At 35.9% G+C, this 20,126-nt stretch overlaps 1 protein-coding gene across 2 annotated transcripts in view; it reads left to right on the top strand.

Moving 5' to 3' along the window:
* The window catches only part of GABRA1 (gamma-aminobutyric acid type A receptor subunit alpha1), a 41,713-nt gene that overhangs the window by 6,919 nt on the left and 14,668 nt on the right, over window positions 1–20,126 (top strand). For both annotated transcript variants that reach the window (XM_033073084.2, XM_033073085.1), the window contains exons 4-7: window positions 9,075–9,142; window positions 13,650–13,870; window positions 15,268–15,350; window positions 19,829–19,972. In XM_033073084.2, the coding sequence (XP_032928975.1) occupies window positions 9,075–9,142; window positions 13,650–13,870; window positions 15,268–15,350; window positions 19,829–19,972 (516 nt within the window). The remainder of the gene's footprint in view (window positions 1–9,074; window positions 9,143–13,649; window positions 13,871–15,267; window positions 15,351–19,828; window positions 19,973–20,126) is intronic.

Here is a 20,126-nt window from a genome sequence, read left to right as displayed (position 1 = left end):
TTTCTACGTAAGTATGTTAGGATTTGTTTCTGTAACATTTTTGTTTCGATTTGGTAAAAAAGTCTTTCTTCTTCTGCTCTCAGTGCTGAATCCAGAAAAAGGCATAAAACCACATAGCAATTATGTCCTTATAAACACATTGTTACAAAGACTGGTCTTTACCAACATCCCTCTTTGTTCACTCTTTGATTTGTTCCACTGTGACATGATCCCAAAATTGGGTTTTCAAAGCTTACTGTTCACAAACATGGAAATTCTAAATGGATGAGCTCAAATCCATTGTTTCCAGTGCATGGAAAGGTTGACTTCTTCCAGACTTCTTTTTTCCTTTTGGACTCTTCAGATAAAATAAAACAGAGCAACCCCACAAAAATATAGTTCAGACTGTTGTCCTATAATCACTCTCAGAGGAATTGCCATATAAGGGGGTATTGCATTAGGAATTCTTATATCATCTTCTGTGGATGAAATGGAAGGTAATTAAGAGTAAGGTTATTTTGTGGTTTGAGGCTACCATCTTGCCAGTGTTCTTGAATTGTGAGCCAGGCTCTTCAATAAATGATTTTGAGGAATGGCTGAAGATGAAATTCTGATTAAAAGTATTAATTAACACATTCAAAATGTCTTGGTCTGCAAATCTTTGTGTGTAATTTCAGGTAATAGACAACAAAATAAGAGTAATTTTTTACTTTTATCTACCAGTATTATTGCCTGCTTTCTTCTGAACCCTTGACCTAGGGTAGATAAATGCTCCTTTATTCTTTGTTTAATGGAACTGCAGAGTTCAGTCAGCTACTCTATCACAGAAGGCAATAAATAAATGAGACTCTGTAAACTGAGTCTGGTACATGTCGACAAGAAAAATCTGAGCATATGATGATTTCTTATATGAGTTTTATAACAATTATGATTTTTTTAACTGGTACTAGAAGGAAAACAAAGGGAGATTGAGGAAAAGGATTTTCTCTCACTCTCTGGATTGCAATTTAGAGAACTAAGCATATCAGTATCGACTCTCATGTCTGTGTCTACATATATGTTTCTGAATGCACACTTCAAAGGTGAACTCAGGGAAGAATCATCTGGTCTGGTTTAAACTTACTCCTGACAGAAAGGAAATTAATCTCTTCACAAAGTTAAATAACAATCTGTATGGATTTTGAAAACAACAATGACTGATGGGAAATATAGGGTGGAGGGAAGGAAGGATTGGAGTAGTTTCTCTGACTACGGATTAGAGGAGTTTAAATAATCTTTGCATCCTTCTGTATTTGAATTGTGCTGCCTGTTCCTGCCTGTAACCAAGAACCTCAAATACCCAATTTTCCTTCTGCACAGTGTACTCATATTTTCATGGTGTCAGTTCAGCAAATTTCTCTCTTATGTTTGTCAGCTTTGAACACTAGAAATAAGAGTACCATGGCTTTAAAAAAAAATAAAATACCACATTAGATTAAATTGTGGACATTAAATTAATTTTTGAAATCAAGTATAGTAAGAAGCAGATATACTCTTTTGACTATCTAAAGATATAAATTACAGATTTCAAAACTAGGGACAAATACCTAGGCTGATGTTTTCAGTCCTGGTAGCAACTTATAATAAAGGATGTGCTCAGGAATTTGGAAATTCACATCTTCAAAACCTTATTCCTAAAGTATCTAAATCTGGGTGAAGTACCTCAGGACAACTCAATTTTGACAGTTGATTTAGATTCTTGGTATAATAGAGAAATGTATTCTGAAATTTCCATGCATAAAAATATCCAGTGAGAAATCGAAATCAATATATAAAATGTAGCATGGCTTTTGGTGTTGAAAGTTCAGTAGCCTTCCCTCATAGCATGACTTGATACTGGAAATTTTAAAACTTATGGAAAAGCAGTTCTTGTAATTTTTCTTCCCAACGTCAGTGATGGCTTCTTGTTAAATATTTTGATCAGAATACAATTTTTATCCACTCTGAAGCAAAAGTTAAGAAATCTAGCAACAATATTTTTAGATATATAGAATTAGCTCTAAAACTCATTCCTTCCATATTCACTGTGATGTAGCTATTAGAGAATTTAAGAGACCGAAGACCCTTATTATGTGTTATGTTGGTAAATTTCATGCTCTTAGGCACCGTGTAAATCTGTCTATCACTGACTGCATTATAGCTCTCTTCCAATCATCCAAAACTATCTATTCTATTCTTTCTATGCCTTCTGAGAAACAGCAGATGAGGTAAAACAATTCGCAGTGCAGTTACTTTGTCTTACAGAAAAGGGCACATTGCAGAAAACTCTGGTTCTCCCAGTACGACCTCTCCTCCTGTAGTGCAGGTTTTCAGATCTATACATCTACAGAAACAGAGTTGTGTACACGAACCAAGAGAGACCAATTTCTCTTTCTTTCTTATCTATGGAATGAAAGGTAGATGATAGTTTCTTCAGTAAAGTTATTTGTTTTTCCTTTCTTGCCATTATGTGTATGCATGAAGAATTCAGTGATGAAAAGCTATCTTTAGTTACTGAAAAATTATAATGAATTGTGAAAGGGGTTTGATCTTGGCTCTACTTATTTAGAGGAGTAAATTCATCCTTTTTGAAATAAACACCATGGCATTTCTCAATCCCAAGTTTGCACACATCCTGTTAGTGTGGTGAGCGGTTTTACTGTTAGGTAGAAGTATTCTGGTGCGGCGGATGAGGAACCATGAAGCCAAGAACAACCTTCTGGAGAAATCTCATTACAAATATTAACTGTAACAGCTATACTTTGTATTAATGGGAAAGCCAGGGTAAAAGGTGGAGTATTAAGATAATGAAAAATTTAGAGGTGTTTAATTTTAAATCACTCTTAGAGCATGCATAGAATAAGTGCTAGATTAAAATTAACTCTGTCCTTGCCTTTTTAATCTTCTTTTGAGATATTACTTTAAAAAAAAGAAAAATCATATATGCTCCATAGAGTATGGGAATGGAAATTCTCATCAGATAACCCAATAAGGCCATATCTGAAATTAAATTAGAACCTCTGAGCAGTTTACCATTAAATAAGGGGGAAAGAAAGAATTATTTCTCATTAACCAAAATATTAAACAGTGGAGTTGGTGACCCACAGGGAAAAATTAGAGTGATTAAACATGCTTGTTATTCAAAAAATGACATAGTTGACAAAATTAATCTGGTTGTTTTTTAAAAGAGCATGCTGCACTACGTTATACATTAGCACATTTTCACTTCTTAGCAATTATTATTGATATAAATTATGTTATTTACTTGTTTTGCCTCCTTCATATATGGGCTTAGTCACTTAGTCAGACATTGCTAGGAAATAGCATCTGTTGTACCCATCCATTAATATGAACAAATAGTTACATTTAGTTATTTATGCATGGAAAGTAGAATTTCCAAAATGAATGTAAAAATGTTGAGAATGATACTAGAGAACACCTATTGACTCTATGAGAGGATTATCATTCACAAAAAGCAAGGAAAAGGATTTGCAGATAGTAACATATTGAAGCTGAAAAGAGGAAATCATGTCACACATTAGGGAAAAAAACCCAAGAGAAGCCATTGAGGTAATGGCATAATTTTCTATGGAAACTACCTGAACTGTAGAGTTAGAGGTGATAAAAAATGGCCTAAATAATAAAGATGCTGATCTCTTTTCAAATACACAGTCCTGAAAAAAGACCAAAGGATCAAATAGTACTGGGAAGGAGGAAAATAAGAAGCAAAATTCACTTCAGTGCATAGTGATCTCTCTAGTAAAGCACTCTGTCTAGAGTGGGAGTTAAAAAAAATTGAAATGCTATGAAAAAGAGTGGAAAAAATAAGTTCCTCAGGTAAATGGATATGGATAACCCTTTTGTTCAGGGTTATCTTCATGTGGGGCATAGACATGATCCCTGGGTTGCTGCCACAGCAAGTCTGAAGTGCCACCATGGAGACAGGGAAGACTTGCTTAGAGCAGGTTGTACTTGGTGATGAGATTCATTAATATGAAATCAGGGGCAGCTACAGATTTTTTAAGACTTTCACCTTTGCATAGCACATCTCGTCTCCCTAAAACTAAAGGATACCACATGCTCTGGGACCTTTAAATTAAAGGTATATGTGGTTTATCTGTTTGAGAGGGATTTTGAAGTGAAAAGTTAATATTGAACAAACAACAATGGGTTTGATTTGGCAGACTAGAATCTTCCTGAATTAAATTTGGTTTTATTGTTGGGTTGATTGCTCAGTAGATCACCCAAGTAGATTATCAACTTCAGTATTGAACAGAATTATGCTTATTTTGTGCTGTCAGTAAAAGGTATTTGCTGATGTCTCCTGTGTGATGTTTATCAAAATTGAGTGGGACTGTCCTTAAGAGGAACGTCAGTCAATCTCAGGCAATTTATTACTTCCATGGAGTGGAAGGGTTGGGGAAATGAACCTCACAGTATTATGTTAATTAGATTTTAAGATTCAGTTGTATGAAAACCTTATATATAAACATGGTAAGATTTCCTCTTGGTTATTGAGATCTCAATGGAAATTGTTGGATTTTAGCATATCTGAGTTAATATAAAGTTTAGGGAAAATAAGAGTTTTATTTGTACGCATAATAAAAAGTCAAATTGTTCTACTCTAAATGAAAAGACCTCACCCCTACACATTATTCTGTAAGTAAAGAAGGACCAGGTGTTACACTTAACTTCGTAAAACTGAAGTGGCTGATTTTTGTCCTTTTTTTCCACTCTGTTGGCACCAGTTTAATTTAAAGACAACTGTAAAAAGCCTTAGAAAATCCTAGGAAAATTGATTTAATACAAGAGTAGGGAGGTAGTTAGGATGTGAGCAGCTTTGAGCTACTAATTGGCATGTGCAAGTCCCAGTAACCTCTGCACAGACTGCAGTGTGTGATCACAGGACAGCTTACTCTTATCCTTTTTGCTTTCTACTCTTACTAATGCAGCAGCACAAAATTTCTCTGAGTGCATTTGTTGTGGTTCTTCAGTTGAAACACTTCACAGGACACAGCTGGGCTGATTAGTCTAAGTGTACAGGTATCAAAATTGCTTTAATTCAAAGCCAGAGGAAACGTCTCCTCCGTATTAATTATAGCACAGACAGACATGAGACATACAGGAAGAACAAGTGCCTTACCAAAAAACAGAATTAACTTAAACCACAAAAATGAGCAATTCAAATAAACCTTGTGCTCAAATACTGGCAGATCATAAAGGGAAATATTTGATGTATGGTCTCTGCTGATAAATAGGCTTATTTTCTGCTGTTTAAATAAATCTGTATTTATTTTGTTCTTAATTTATAATCCAACCACAGTTCCAGCAATAATGAGATCCCTGGGACTTTAAATAAAAAAAATGTATTGTTACTAATTTTGAGTTTACACTAGTCTAGCATCATTAGCAAAACACAGTATTTGTAAACAGTAAAATTACAGTAGTTGAGGTTGACTGATGCTTTCATAGCTGTACGTGGATCATTTGCCTAAAACTGTGTCCCAGAGTGACTGGGTGTGCTACTCAGCTGCTTTTTTGCCACTCAGTAACTACTTAGACCCGTGGTAGCCTTACAGTCAAACTAGTCATTATTAATTTCCTTAGGGTTTTTTACTGAAATCATTACATATTCTACAGATATCCCTGGTTCATGAGATAGATGTTATAGTCAAGAGACATAGTTAATGCATCTTTAGAACTGCTGGATTTCTCTTCAGCAATCCAATCAACTCCTGACCTGAGCCTGTTTTGGTCAGTGACTAAGACTTTTCTCTATTTCTCAGGGATATTGTGAAGGTTTTGAATACAGCTCAGGATTTGTAGTTCCTGAAAAAAGCATTCTGAGAATTTGAAGCACAATTTAAACCTTCCTATGGTAATCAAGATGCAAATTGAACATGGGTAACTTTGATTCTAAATATATAGCTCAACTGTATGAGTAAACACATGTCCTGTGCAGGAGTGACTCACAACTTCTGAAGCAACTTAACAAAGCACAGTTGAATCATCTAATTAGTAAAACAGTAAACAAAAATTTCAAAACTTCCATATGGCTTTGGAGAGGCTAATCTTTTTCTGTGTTTTGATGCACACTTTTTCATTGGTCTTGAAAGTGAGGTACACACCAAAGAAAAAAAAATGATTTGGTGGTTTGTACATTGGTTTATCTGCATTTGAAGGGATTAGGTGCACTGCAAAAGTGTAATCAGTGTGAAGATAATATAACCTCTTCTGAGTTCACAATCTGAATTTTCTAATTTTCATGTGATTTATGTGCCACGTATATTATTTGCAATTATACAGAAATAAAAAGTGTAACTTATTTTTTCACTCCCTTGGAAATCCTTCTTAGTGCAAAAGTCTTTAGTACCCATTTAATGTCCTCAAGTGATTTCCTTAAGCCTCGGCCTCACTTCTATGACATCTCCCAAAGCCAGAATTGAGGATAGCACAACATATGCTGCTGATTCAAAGAGCATATTCTGTGTTTGTCCAAGGCAAATCAGCTGAATTATATTAAACAGAACCTTGCTCAAGGCTGGGACTCTTAAGGACCATCGTTTTGTGTTTGAAGAGCTTGCAGAATTTTCTCTCTCCCAAAACACCTCAGAGGAAAGAAGAGGGGTGAGGAACAATGATGAAAGATCTTTAAAAGCCGTTTGAGATTCTTCTTTCACTGTGTAAAAGGCTATAGATTTCAGGATGGTATCAGTTTCTCAGTCTTAGAAGGTTATTTGGTAGCTGGTGTCCATTCAGCAATGTTTTACTGGACCCTATGAAATCTCTATGTCCTTCTTCACACTGTTTCATACATGACCACAGCCTCTTGAACTTTTGAGACAGTGATGGGATGAAAGACAGAATCCTTTCCAATCCAAGTAATTTCTGAACAACCATATGCCTCTTTCAGCTCCAGAAAGTCAAATTCTCACCATGAACTTCTTTAAGTCCAGAGAAAATTAGATGTCAAGAAAATACTTACATTTCTTTAAGTTAATTGAATAGTTTGTAATTAACAATGAGGTCATGTATTAATTCAACTGGACACCTAAGGAGAAAATTTCATCTATTGAGTGGTTTTCTCAACAGCCACTATATTTTGTACATCTCAATCACAGATATAAAGAATAAAAATAATATTAAGCAGTTCAGCCACATCACAGTATTTTACTTTCCTTGATTGTGAATAATACATTGGAAATGTCGTCATTCTAATGAGTCCTGAACTACTTTTGATACCACCTAATTTTTGCATTAATTTATTAACAGAAGATGGGTCATCAACTGCATTCCTACCAACAGTAGAACTTTTTGATTTTTGCTATCTCACAAAAGGACATATTTTATTTTACCTATACTAGATATTTATAGGAAACTGTTCCCATTTTTATATATTTAGTGGTTGTACACTTTTTTTGAATGAAAGTCAAATACATCTATGAGCATTGTGGAACACTGATTCTCATTAGAACTTTTGCACAGATACAGAAATGTGTATTGTAACTGGTTGCATAACCCTGATTCCATATTTTACTTCCTTCCAGTCTGAATTTTCTTGTCAGATGGAACAAATTGTGTTTAAGCAGTCTAAAGTCTTTGGAAATCAGATGCTTTTATTAAATTAGAGAGGTTTCATTAATTATTTTGCAATATTTAAATAACATTATACAAATATCTACATATATATTTCTTAGTCTTAGGAAAATCTTTGTCTGCTGCATGTCTGCTTACTATACATGTACTATAGTGTTTAAGATTACTTTTAATATTTCAGATTGATCAATTTATTTTTTTTAAAATGTTATTTCAGAAGTGTTATCACTTGTTCCATGTTTGAAACTTTTACCAAAATTCCCATCCTCACTTGTGGAGCACAATAGTAAATGCATTCAGACTTAACGTCACCATAACTTTGAGAAGCTGATGGGGTGAGCTGCACTCAACACTGCTTGGATTCCTGCCTCCAGGTGGTGTTACTCCCTGCAGCTATATTTAATTCAACAGGGTTATTTTGATATATGCCACCCTGGGTGAATATTTTGCTGTGTATGCCCTAGAAAATACCAGTATGTTCAGAAGTGACTGATACTCTGTGTGTGTGTGTAGAGGGAGAGGAGAGGAAGGAGGGAAGTTAAGCTTGGGTGTTTCTCAAAGTGTCTTTTGCCAGTCCATCTACTGAAGTTAGATGTTTGACCTCTTTCTTGAGATCAATGCCAATTTAGGCATCTAAGCACCTGTGACCACTAAAATCACTGGTTGCTTCTGAAATCTCCAATGTCATTGTGTCATGGAGCATATGGACATCCTGGAAATCATAGAGGGGTCCAGCTTTATGATATGGCATATGCGTATAATCTGTTATGTACATGTTACAGAAATCTGAAGTATCATTAATACCAATCGATTATTTAGGCTTATAGGACTGGAGAACTTACTCTCAGAAAACATTTACACAGATGATTTCAGTAGGGAAGTTTAGCTGATTTTTTTTTTAAAAAGTTAACTCCTTTTTATTTATTGAAGTAAAGGGTAATACAGCCATTTCTAACTCTTACCAATAAAGTACATCCATCTTACCAATGAAATATATTCATGTTTGTGTACACCATAATGTATTCTGTCTCTTTCTTCTGTGCTTTTGGTCTCAGTATGAAATACATAACTTGCAAGCCCAGGGTTGATTATTAGAGACTTTATTTTAGCTTGCCCGGAAACTAAGTACCCAATAAGATTATAGAGTACTGTGTACAATGTTCAGCACTGGTTATAGTGTCAGACAAGAAGATTTATCAGAAAAAGAATGACAAGATTTCCACAACAGTTGAACTGCAGTTGCTGTACTGTTGCATCTCAAAAATTTCTGTGGAAAAACTGCAATTAAAAAAAAAACTTTTTCTGACAATATTGACCGTGAAATTGCTTCTACAGTAAATCCTCAGGATCATATTGCAGACCAATTTCAGAATGGCTAATCAAGGCCAATAATTTTGCTATTTATTGTGAGAATTGCTAGTGGTTAGATCTAATGAAGGCTGTTTATAGACACTCACTGTCCTAATTTCCTGCTTCATCAGAGCGTGTAACTGAAGTGAAGACTGACATCTTCGTCACCAGTTTTGGGCCTGTTTCAGACCATGATATGGTAAGTGATGGCCTGTATTTCTACAGCACTCATTTTCTCTTGTCTTTTTGATTTGGAGGATGAAAGATATATGCAATAACTTATTTACCCCTTTTAAGGCTGGGCTTTCTTTAAACCCTTGATCTGAAAATATCATCAGCATTTATGTGCTACCATTCCTGCTGCTGTGACTGCATTTAAGTGCCCTGAATTTAGAAGCCTCAGTGACTTTAATAATGTGTTTTAACAGACTTTATATTTGCTACATAATATATTATGAAATACATTAGAGTTTGGACCCGTATTCTTCTGATTGCTTAGGTCCTTGCTGGCACATCACTGATCCAATTTGCCAAGAAAGATCATCATCTTAAAATGCAATTAACACTTATGCCCATGGTGTGACATCTGTACAGTCTAACCTGTATTTTTACATTAAAAGCTACTGATCAGTAGAAAGTGACTTTCCTAGATCTTGGCTGCTCAAACGAGAAGATTAATGAGAGAATTAGTGTCACTTCTTTACAGAATGAATATTAAAATCAAATTGCCAGATAACTGCGGGGAATGGAGATTTTTTCAAAAAATGGAATGAAGATGTTGTGAGTCCTGGTCTTAAGAGATACTAAGAGTTGTGTAGAAATATGGGTAAGGTACTTAAAATTTTGCATATAAATGAGGTTTGCACAAGTAGGTTGCTTTTTAGGGGGGTAAAGCCTGGTCTGCAGCCACCAATATCTGCTGGATGCTGTATTGGGATGAATGCTAGAAACGTCCTAATTTAAATGAAGAAATGAAAGCAGTTTAAACTTGTAGTTGGCTACATTTAGCTAAATACACTTACCAAAAGAAGGATTCAAGAAAAAAAAAAGAAAAAATAAGTAGAGAAAAGGGAACAAGTTCCATATCTGACTACAAACTTGTCAACTGCTTAATTTGAACTAAAAATATCGACAGGCCTTAAACACCAGGTTATTACAAAATATTCTTACTACCCAAAATAATGTTAATAATTATTACTACTCAAAATAATGTTAAGGAATGGAAAACCAGAAAAAGTAACTTTTACAAGACAGTTTATTTTTCTAAGTGAACTTTATGAAAAGACACTGTTTTTTGATTGCTTGGAAAATGGCTATAAAACTATAGTCAAATTTATAATTGCAACCAATGCCATGATACCCATACCATGTTGACTCTTGGTCTTCAATCAGTTAAACAGGTGAAAGAATTCATCATCCTCTTAATAAAATGTGTGACCAAGAAACACAGAGTCAGGTGTTCATATATTTTGGAAACTAAAGAATTCACAGAGAAGTATTTAGTGTAAAACTCCTACTCAGATCCCATAAAAAGTAATGTGTGCAGACTGCTCATGTTAAACCTTTGCTTGAGGAACTAGGTGTGAAATCACAGACAGAAAGATAAATTGAAGAATTTACCAGAATACAGAGTTTATATTCATTTCACTGTATACTTAGTGCAATGTGCTCTGTGCATAGACAGGTTGGTGGTAGACCTAAGGTAGATCTAAGGGCTCCCCAGACTCCCCTGTGTGCAGCCCAGGCTGTGGGATGTGGGAGGCTGCACAAGCAAGGGGAGGATGTGCTATGTCTGAGCATGGGCTGGGGCTCTTCCAGCTCACACTGGGTGCTGGGAAGCACAGCCACACTGAGACACTGGCACACCTTAGCCATCTGTTTGCAGGGATCAGTGAGGCACTTCCATGGATAAGTCAGGGTGTGTGGTCCATGGTGGTCCTACCCACTCTCTATACTTCTAAGACTGCAGTAGATATAACCTGTTATTTTATAAAGAGGCTGTCTTGAATTGTTCGTATACTTGTGAACAAAGTTAAATGGGAGAAAAGCACTTTTTAAAATAAAATCATCTTGTTTTGAAAAACTTTGAGGTTTTCAGGCATGTTCACATGATGGAATGAACTGAACAAATACTTGGCTATTCTCATACAAACTGTCATTTTTGTGAATTTTTTTGATGCATATTATTTGGAATAAGAATAATTTCAAAATTAATTTTTTATAAAGACAGATTTTTTTCCTAGCAAACCTTAACTCCCAGCTTTCCTGTAAAACGACCTTTCCAGGAATGATTATCTGTCTTACTATCTTCCTGTACAGAACCTCATGTAGATCACAGAGTGGTCTACCCTGTGAATAAACAATCTCCAGGGAGAAGTATTAGAAGAGTAAATTAGAGAACATTTAAGTCCAAGTCTTGTAAATATTCAACACAATATAATTTATTCAAAATGAAGATAAGAATTTTTTTTTCTTTTTAAACTTGCATACTGTGGAATGAAGAGTCTCTGCTGTGGAGAATTTATTCCAAATTCCACCTCACTCATATGTCTGCACATAGGCGACTGCTAGTGCACATAGTCTGAGAAAATCCTTCAGCTCCCTTACTCTGTACACCCCTCTGCTGTAGAAGAAAGCCCTAATGAGAGTATCTGATGGCTTGGCCCTAAAGATCAGCTGTCTGTCAGGATTCATTTGAGGAGAATTAATGTACATTAATTAAGTGGGTAGTGAAAGCTGAACAGCTGAGATAACTCAGCCAAAATTAATTCACTCTATATGGTGTGATGACCTGGGATAGGGAAAGATTCAGTCTGTGCCAGGCATGACTGGTCAGATGCTTTTTAATTGAATTTTATCTTATGCTGCCAGGACCCTTATCAAATCTTTCTGACTCCTTGTCCTTTTCCAACAAATGAACCTTGTGTTTGCATGAAGTGAAAAACCAGACTCCCTTTTCTGAACCTGTACCACTTCCCACTCACACCCTTTGCAGCTGAAAATGGGAGTGGCTGACATGCACGCTGAAATGATGTCACCTTCTGTCAGCTTCTTTTACCTTTACCATGTGTGTAAGAGGAAATTTTCTTTGGTAATGGTAAAACATGGAGGAAATAAAAAATTTTAATGATGGCTACTGTCTTTTACACCTCCTTCTCTCCTACTCTACTGCACAGCTGGGACAGGATTTTGTCACAACTCAACCTAAGGCCATGACCCAGCAAAATTCTGAAGCAAGTAATTGGTTATAAGTGCACACTGCTTTCACTGAAGCTGAATAAACTCAAGCTTCAGCATTTCACTGAGCAAGTGATTAAAAAATGGAAATACAACTAACTATGCACACAAATGATTCACAAGTCTGGGATATAAATAAAATTAAATTAAATTTTAAAATCCACCAAACAAACCCAAAATTAGAACACAGCAAGTAACTACATTTCCATGTCAACAAAAATTTATTCAGGCATTTCATACCCTAAGAGCAGGAAAAATACACATCAGTAAGAACCACCAGTCTTTCTTGCTAATCGTTGCACAAGGAATAAACAGCTCAGAAGAGCTTAGGCTGTATGTAATATTGATGTTAAAAAGAAAAAACCCAAATCTAAAGGAATTTGCTGTGGAGACATTCTGCATGCTCCTTTCAGAATGTTTCTCTTTACTAAGATGTTTGTCAGGACAGCTTTTTCCTTATGGCTCTGTGTGCCTTCACTACAGTTCTCTCTGTTTCAGGATTTGGCATCTCCATTGACAGGAGATCTCAGCAAAGGTTCCACTTCTCAGCCCAAACTGTCTCATTCAGAGTAATTCAGAACCATGTTTGGCTAACCTCTTTTGATGTTTATCATGATCAAAGTTTATCAAAGATGGAAGGGGGCAGGATAATCCCATACTGAATTTCCACACGAGGATGGAATTTTTCTCTGGGAAAACACTGTACTACACTGCATTAACAGTTTTTCATGTTTTCACCCCACATACATCTATATTTTATATATAATATCTCCAACATATCTTTCTTTCTTTCACCCTCTCCCTCTTAACTTGGTTCCTGTTGCTTTGTCACAAATATTTCTTTCATTTTATAGTGAGTGTTGGTTGTCCCCATGTCCACTGCTACTCTCCCCCACTGGCCCAGTCCATGTGGAATCAGACTGTAACTCTTGGCCCAAAGGTGTCCTCAGTTCATGCTCTTTGTAGTCCAACCATTTAGCCCGATGAACCATTCCACATTTCATCAATCAGACCATATAATTTTAGTGAACTGTGAACTCTTTGCAGATTGATTACATGTTTATGCTAACGAGACATTTAGGACAAAAGGCTGTAGTAAGACCCCATCTCACAAGGCTTATTTTAGACACAAGTTTCCTGTGCCATGCATACTGGCCACCCATCTGCAGCTCCAAATTACAGTTCAAGTGGGAAAAAGATTATTTTGTTTCCATTTTATTATATCTAACTCATGGGCACTTTTGAAATATTTCCCAATATTTATTCTGTTGAACACAGTAATGATATTGTAACTGTTTAATAACCAGCTTCAGGTACATTGTAAGTAATATACTAAATAAACATTCTGATAATGACTAATTTCATTAATAGTCATCTTGCTTCTAGGGAATGGTAAGAACATATTTTTCAAGTTCTCATAGTGCAACATATGATATCATAAGTGTTTCCCTTTTTTTCTGAATTGATAGGAATACACTATAGATGTATTTTTCCGCCAAAGCTGGAAAGATGAGAGATTAAAATTCAAAGGACCTATGACTGTTCTCCGATTGAATAATTTAATGGCCAGCAAAATCTGGACACCTGATACCTTTTTCCACAATGGAAAGAAGTCAGTGGCTCATAACATGACAATGCCAAATAAACTATTACGAATTACAGAGGATGGGACATTGCTATACACAATGAGGTGAGCCCTAAAATATTACATCCTTCATTTAGTTTTAAAATTTAACTTGTGAAAGTATATTTTCCAGATAGGAAACTGGTTTCCTAATTGATATTCCTAATTCCTGGCTTAATAATTATTTTCATAATAGGCCTTGGGATGATGGGCAAACTGAGTTGTTTGCAGTATTTATTTTTCCTCTCCTGCTGTGCTACCTCTACAGACCCTGCATGCGTCTTAATGCTTGATTTTAAAAAGGTTCTTACATTACTAGGAATCCATAAGTTTGCAGAGGATCTTAATTTGGCATTGCTTTCAAGGGTTCTATCAGCAAGTATAATAAAGCCTGAAAGTTTGATATAATCCTAAATTGTGTGCAAGGGTCTTTAATCTTTGGATCCTATAGAAAGCTATTGTCTTCATGGTTAACTGAACTTTAGCTGTCCAGTTGTTAGAGGACTTAAATAAATCCTTTTGAAATAATGATATATAGAGTCATGCAAACATTCTGGATTAAAAAGCTACAAATCAAGAAATGAAAAAGGGTATGTTGTCTCTATAAAGCCGCACATCCTCCCTTTATGTCTCCCATAGAATAAAAACAAAGTATAAACGGATTCTGTTGACTTCAAGTCAAGATGAATAACTTAGTACATAGATGAACACTAAGTTTTCTTTAAAAAATGGTAAAGATGTTTTTAAAATCAGTACAAGTGTTTGGAGAAAAAAAAAATTCTCGAGGCACCTGGGTTGTTCAATTTATTGTGCAGCATCTTTCAAGACTGGCTAGACTGAAGTAGAATCGTCTTGGCTGGTAGCTACACAAGTCCAGGTCAATTTTTCTTGTCTTTGTAAATGCTCAGCTGTCAGGGATTTAATCCACAGGAACACTATCTTGGCAGCACATTGTTCACATGTGTTTCTTCTTTTGATCATAACCATTCCTATTTCCTCACCTTTGCAAGTGTCTTAATGCAATCTTCAGCCTATTCTTCAAGTATTACTGTTCATTCTCTGCTGATGTGTGGTATGTGACTGTTTGCAGTTCATTTAATCTCTTTTATTGAGAAACATGTTTGCACTCAAGCTGATAGCAATTAAATGATTTCAGCAAATGTCTGAGCGTCCAGAGTGGGCCAATTTAATGACAGCAGGAAGGAAGCAATTGCAGGTGCTAATAGATTTTAATCCTCACACCAAATAAGAAGCCTGAGTCCACCTCTGATGTGCCATGAGGAACGGCAGGGGGGCAGAGCAGTTGCACCCTCAGCCAGACAATTCACGTCCAGTTGTAACCGCTAATCAATCACATAACAGATATTGTGCTGTACTTGTGCTATATGTCTTGCTAGAAGTCTATTTGCTATTTCTATGAAACCAGAATAAATGTGTTCCTTTTGCTCATTAATCCATTATAGATTGACTGTGAGAGCAGAATGTCCAATGCATTTAGAAGACTTTCCTATGGATGCACATGCTTGCCCCTTGAAATTTGGAAGCTGTAAGTTTATTTTAAATCGAGGTTTCTCTCATTTTTAGGCCACTTTAAAAGAATATTTTGCAACTGAGAAATCCTCAAGGTTTTAATGTTGTGTATTTTTCACATTTTTGTCAAGGTTGTATCTTTATTCTTATAAAAATATATATATATATATAATATATACACATCTCTTTTATGTGTCTTAAATATCCTACACTTAAATATCCTAAAATGTGATGCCTGGACATTCACCAAAGACGAAAATGACAGTGCTCTAAATATCTAAAAAAGTAGTTTGACACATAGAAAATGTCGCTAATTTTATAGTTGATTTGTTATGTTAAAATCCAAAATCAATCTTAAAGAAAAGCAATACATGCCACGGCTAACTGAATTAGTTTAGGTGAAAACAGTTTCTCTACTGTAGTCTTAGTAGTTTATGTATAAGACACTCATATACACTCATGGAACATTTTCGATAATGAAAAATCTCAGAAATCTCCAAAAAGAGTCCTACACTTGCAGCATACAGAGCCCTAGATGGGAGAACATACTGAACAAAGTCATGTAATTGAAATCAGTGCAATAACTGACAAAGCCTTTAGTAAGCTAAGAATTTTCCCAAAAACGTCAATTTGAATAGCAACCAACCTGACACATAACTAAACATAATATTTTTAGAAATAAAATATAAAGAAAAAATAAACTTTGAAGATCTAATTTACTCTAGTTAATTTAACACAAACAAGGAAGTTAAAATATATGGAAGATGTAATAGTGTACTAATTGTTTCCTCAATGGCTACTTTTTTCTAACAGAAATAGGTTGTTTCACTGATAATGGTTACTTCGTGGCTTGACCAATTTTAGAAGTCAACAAGCAGAAAACTCAATTCATTCTTCACGTGGTACCCGACAGGTGATAATTTACTTTGGGCTGAATAGTTCTATGTTTGCCATGAGACAGCGCCGATGTTTTGTCTTTAAAGAGCTGCTAATCTCCTAGATAAGGCTTGGAGTACAAAAAGCTCATACAACCTTGGTGTAAAACTGATAAGAATAGTTTGCTCCTTGAATGTTAAGTTTTCTTAGAGAGCACTTCCAATAAATCTTTCCAAATATCTCATGAAACAGAGTGGAGTGTAGGGAAGCTTTACTCCAGCTTATAACAGGACAGATATTGCAATGGGTTCTTGATTAATAAGAGATCTGTGCACCCGGGATACCAGTGAGATCAGGCTGCAGGATCAAATTTCTTTTGATGTGCTCACTGAAGTGTCCCTGCAGGCGTCCTGCTGGAATTTCGAGTAGGGAGGTGGCTAATCCTGCAAAAAATGCTAATGACAATTTAAACCAGGAACAGTTTCCAAACAAATTTGATTTACTAGACTGAATTTTATAGACTTGAAAAGACACATATGACCTCATCTGTGCATCACTGAACCGCAGCCCAAACACCAGACTTTCCCTAGTATGAACAGTGTTCCCTGTTTTTTCCCTACACTAATTCTTTCTGGCTCACTGTCCCAGATTAATTTGTGTAGTCTTTGTTCACAAAGTGCACAGTTTTCCAGATTACTGAGGACTTTGCCTCACTTAAATAAATGACTTAAGATTTGCAGAAATTTTTAAATGTAAGGGATAGATGATGTGGATTTGCATAAAAATCCAGAACTACACCAGAAGATAAAAACAAGACAGCCAAAACCATGCAAGTGTATCTGCATCTTTTGTATCTAAATTGATTTTTTTATCCTTAGAATATATTTTCAGAATGTACATAATTTTCTTAATTGAACAAAAACATCACTGATATTTCTGATAGAAGGACCACTTCTTACACCACAACTGACATTCTGAGCTCAGAGTTCAGCTGTGGACTGTCATGTTTTACTAGATTTTTTCAATTTTTTTTTTTTTTTTGTTTGAACACTAATGTTCTATGGAAGCTGTTCAAAATTGGCCCTAGAAAAACAAGTTACTACATGTGCTTGGAAGGATCACTAGACAAAATCAAGGAGTTTTCAAGGAAAATTTTCATTCACCCATTAAATTCAGGTGAGCTCCTAATCTGGGATCCTCATGAGGTGGAATTCCTTCTGTAACATGATTTTACTGCAAACACTGCATGAAGAATTCGCTGTTGAAAACAGCCCTTAACCTGGATCTCTCCCTTCTTTCTCATCAGATAATGTGCCATAATTATGAAGTTATAGAATATTTCTCTCAATATTTTGTTATTGGTATAAGTAGAAATATCTCCAACAGGACAAATGGCTGGACCCAAGCAAGTTATGAAAGTGGGACTCACTGTTAAACATAAAAAAGAACAGATCTTATAATTAATTGCCACTTTTAAAGTGAGAAACGTATTTAAATACATTTGGGACATTTTTGTCAAACTAAAGCAATTAATTATAATCATCTTAATGGACTGGAAAATTTACTGGAAAATGCATTTAATTGTCACAAAATCCATGCTTAAAGTGCAGACTACAATCTAACACTTAGCTCCCCAAGGCAGTGTTTGCCTAGCTCCATTTGGTTTAGATTAAATTGTATAAGAGGTTTTTTAAGTTCTCCACTGTTACTCATCACTTGTTGAAGCAGGATTCCTAAAAGCCTCACAATGAAGGAGTTGCACATCTCCTGTGGGCTCTGCCCATATTGTAGGGACCAATAAATGTTTGAACCAGCTCCAAGGCTAAAGTGATTTGCCAAAGAGCAGCTTAAGCTAGAGGTTATTCCCGTATAAATTCAATGTGACAAATGCTAAAGAAATTCAGGAACAACAAATTGCCATATGTTGGCAAAACAAAATCAGAAAGGCAGATGCTCTCCTCAGTTCCTACCACAAATACCTGATTTCTAGTTTAAAACTGAGGACGCTCTGGAAACCAGCAGTGAGGGGAGCAGACAGCTATGTTGCTGCTTATGCAACATGAATTGGAAGCTGAGGGGAGCAGCTGAATCAAGCACCAAATCTGGCAGTTCATTTCTAGCCCAGTGCACTCCCTTCACTCCAAACCAATCCAGTCATTCTCAGTAGCTCAGAAAGCACACTCTCTTCCAAGGTATTCTCATACTCCAGAACAAATGCTTGAAAATTAATTTTATTACTGCCTTTATGTGACTTAGCAAGTCCTTTTCTGCGTTTACTCTGGCCATTATTTTAAAAGTCGGAATTATTAAGATGTAGATTTGAGTTTGCCATTGACTCCAAAAACATATTCCAAGATATGTTACAGTGCTTAGGGAATATGAAGCCTGAAGATAAAAGCATCCTTCAGCTTTAATAATGAAGGATCAAATGCAATGCAATTAATTTACCAGCACATTCTACCCAATCAACTCTTCAATTACTAGCTATTATCTCTTACACTGATAAGGCAAAATTGCTAACTCACAAATGAAGTCAAGTGAATCAGATTCCTCCCTTTCCCTTCCTGCTTGTCAGTCTGAAAAAACGAAATTCTCATCTTGTAGGTAGAATCCTATTGTCACTTTGGATGCCCTTAGCTCCAGCTGCCTTTGGTGGGTGCAAGCTTGATGCAGATTCTGGCCATACATTCTATCCCATTCATGCTTCTGGATACTCTTTAGGTGTAAAGCATTACATGAGATGCCTCTGTGTAGTCAATTAACTCCCACCCAACTGCTCCAAGTGAGAGCTGGCAGATTCCAGACCTCACAAAATGACAGCACAACTTTACTGCAGAATTAGGAATAAAAATATTTATGTGTAACTCAATTCTAGAAAAAAACATAAACAGCACAAAGCCCCTCAATGGCATGCATAGATGCTACTGAATTATCTGTGTAACACACCAGACTGCTTGGGCTTGGAGAGCCTACAGTACTTTTCTTTTGCCTTATTCCAAACTCAAGTCTTAAGTGTGAGAACTGAGAACTATTCAGGAATAACCAAAGAAAAAAAAAAATAATTGTGAGTTAAACTCATTCTCTCCCAGGCAGCCTCAGCCTCAGAATTGTTGGCTAGGCCAATTTTACAGCAAGGACAGTGTGATGGGGGCATGACCGAATGGGGAGCTGTATCCAGGCTGAGGAGACTGTCACTGAAGCCACTCTGAGAAGGACTTTCAGAGGCCCAGACAACATCATACTATGAAAAATTGAAAAGTCTGGGCTCATCTTTCTTCACAATAGCTAGAAGTTGCAAAAAGTGTTGAGGTTCTTGCATGCTCAAGAAATTCCACTTCTCACTCTCACTTCTTTACATAGGCAGGAAATGCATATGAGAGAGAAATATTTTCATGCCATGGAGGACTAACCTTAATCCAGTCCTTCAGCAGATATTTAGCTATTATGTAAAAATCAATTGTACTTCCTAGAGATAAATTTCAGTAAAACAGTTGTGGGTTTCCACAGATAATTAAAGAGAATTAAATATTCGAACTACTGCTCAAAACACTGTTCTGACAAAACCATAAGGCAACAGAAAGTGCAAAGCTTAAATGCAATGTATTTCTCTTAAATTAGATGCTTATACCAGAGCAGAGGTTGTGTATGAGTGGACACGGGAACCAGCAAGGTCAGTGGTTGTGGCTGAAGATGGGTCTCGACTGAACCAGTACGATCTGCTTGGACAAACTGTGGACTCTGGAATTGTGCAGTCCAGCACAGGTCTGTGAAAAAACTTTTGGAAGGGTGATATTTAACTGTCAAGATGTAATTTAGAGGAGGATTAAAAAATACAAAGACATAAGAGTGAGGGGCAAATTATAGCAATTGTACTTTAAACTAGGAAAACATTACCATGAAAAGATAATACAGCCTG

This window comes from Catharus ustulatus, chromosome 15, assembly GCF_009819885.2.
Source record: "Catharus ustulatus isolate bCatUst1 chromosome 15, bCatUst1.pri.v2, whole genome shotgun sequence".
NCBI lineage: Eukaryota > Metazoa > Chordata > Aves > Passeriformes > Turdidae > Catharus > Catharus ustulatus.
Note: the sequence above shows the minus strand (reverse complement) of the source record. Positions and strands in the feature narration are given on the sequence as shown.